Below are 1761 nucleotides of genomic sequence, written 5' to 3'. Positions count from 1 at the left end.
GAGAGAGAGAGAGAGAGAGAGAGAGAGTGAGAGAGAGAGAGAGAGAAAGAGGGAGAGAGGGAGGGGGGGAGAGGAAGGGAAGGTGGAGAGGGAGTAAGAGGGAGAAAAAAGATAAACAGGTAGATATTGTGTTGCAAGTGCCGTAAAACTCTGACTAAGACTAAACAGGTAGAGAAGACAGCATAAAGAGAATAAGCTGTGCACAGCTCCTGCATAGGAAGCTCGATCGGTTCGAATGAAAAAAACAACAACCAACAAACAAAAATATGCTCAAAGGCAGTAGTTGACTTTCATAGAAGCAGCAGAAAATGACAACCTTGTTCTGTTTATTATTAGCAAGAACCAAGATACTTTTTTAAAAAATCCATCATTAGCCGTTCGCTAGCCTTTCATGTTACAAAAGCTTACTACAATTTCTATCTGATCAAAACGCAAACGGGATTGGGGGGGGGGGGATGGGCTTGTACTATGACCTATACATTGAAGGGATATCAAAATGGCGTCTTTTGTTTATGCTCACCCTTACTGTTTTGAACATTTATCGTGGAACATAATACAGATTTTCATTCTGAGGCTGTTTTCTTCTGCTCAGCACTTGTTTCAAGTAGAATCTACCACGTAAATGTGCTACTCAAAGCATTCTCCTATGGCAAGGAATTATGATAATGCAATTCGCCTGCTTATCATAACTTGTAAACACGAGCTGAATTGATGAAAGCTTCATGATGATTTATACAGAGAGAGATAAAACGGTGTTAATATTTTATTAATAAGGACCATAGTCCACACTTCTGATCACTCAGACTGTTTGCCTTACCATTGATTCATTATCAAAATTCAGAGAAATGCCCTATACGGGGTTGGGTGTCAATTCTAACACATAGTCCGCGCATGTCTATGGTGTTGGGTGTCAATTCTAAAACATAGTCCGCGCATGTCTATGGTGTTGGGTGTCAATTCTAACACAAAGTCCGCGCATGATCACCGTGGGCCTTCCGTTCTCAGAGGTGAAAGGTTTATCTTTCCAACACCTTTTCCCCTGTTATGGCAGGTGTACACTCTGAGAAAAATAGCAGTTACCTCATCGCATTCTGTTCCTATGGCCGGTATCTCTCCCGTCACTTGATAGTACCCGTATTATATATTCAAAATGATCCGCCGGCTGATGGTTATCTTTGCAATTCTCGCATTAATTTTTCTATTCACACATGGATTGAAAGGCCGATTTATAAATATATACTTCAATTTCAAGCCGTCTTACCATTGCTGCTGATATAAATGGGCTAACCATCAGATTGTAAGCCATTAGAAGCTGGAACAAAGTTAGCAGCAGCGCTCAGAGTTTTATTTTGTCTTAGATTTTTAACAGACACCATGTTTTATAGTTTTGGGAATCGCACGTCACCTCATACACAGGATAATTCACTTCGAAAGTGGAGCACGTCGAGCTGAGGTGGTATGTTCAAATTAAGACAACAGACTTTTAGACCTGCTGCCATAGATGTACCCTAAAGTTTAAGAGAGGGTAACTCTATGCCTGCTACTCTATTCTTTTCTGTTCTCCAGGGCCTGTTCAAACCGAGCGCGTTTTTCTACGTGGCCAGCCTGATCCACATCCTCGTCTTCTATGGCGCTTCCTGGCTTATCTTGTACAAGTACGGAACCGGCTGGCTGCCCTGGCTGGCAGCCCTCACCTGCTTTGTTATTTCCCAGGTAAGTTCAACACATGCCTCCCCCTTTCGGCCGAACAACCACAGAAGA

General features: G+C 42.3%; 1 protein-coding gene across 1 annotated transcript in view; it reads left to right on the top strand.

Annotated features, from left to right (window-relative positions):
* Nucleotides 1–1761, top strand: part of LOC101848226 (fatty acid desaturase 2) — a gene marked incomplete in the record, with an annotated part of 12389 nt that overhangs the window by 3786 nt on the left and 6842 nt on the right. Inside the window, 1 exon segment of the mRNA XM_013086151.2 lies at nucleotides 1567–1713. Coding sequence (XP_012941605.1) covers nucleotides 1567–1713 — 147 coding nt within the window.

This window comes from Aplysia californica, unplaced genomic scaffold (genome assembly GCF_000002075.1).
Source record: "Aplysia californica isolate F4 #8 unplaced genomic scaffold, AplCal3.0 scaffold00440, whole genome shotgun sequence".
Taxonomy (NCBI): Eukaryota; Metazoa; Mollusca; class Gastropoda; order Aplysiida; family Aplysiidae; genus Aplysia; species Aplysia californica.
This window is presented reverse-complemented; position numbering and strand designations above follow the sequence as displayed.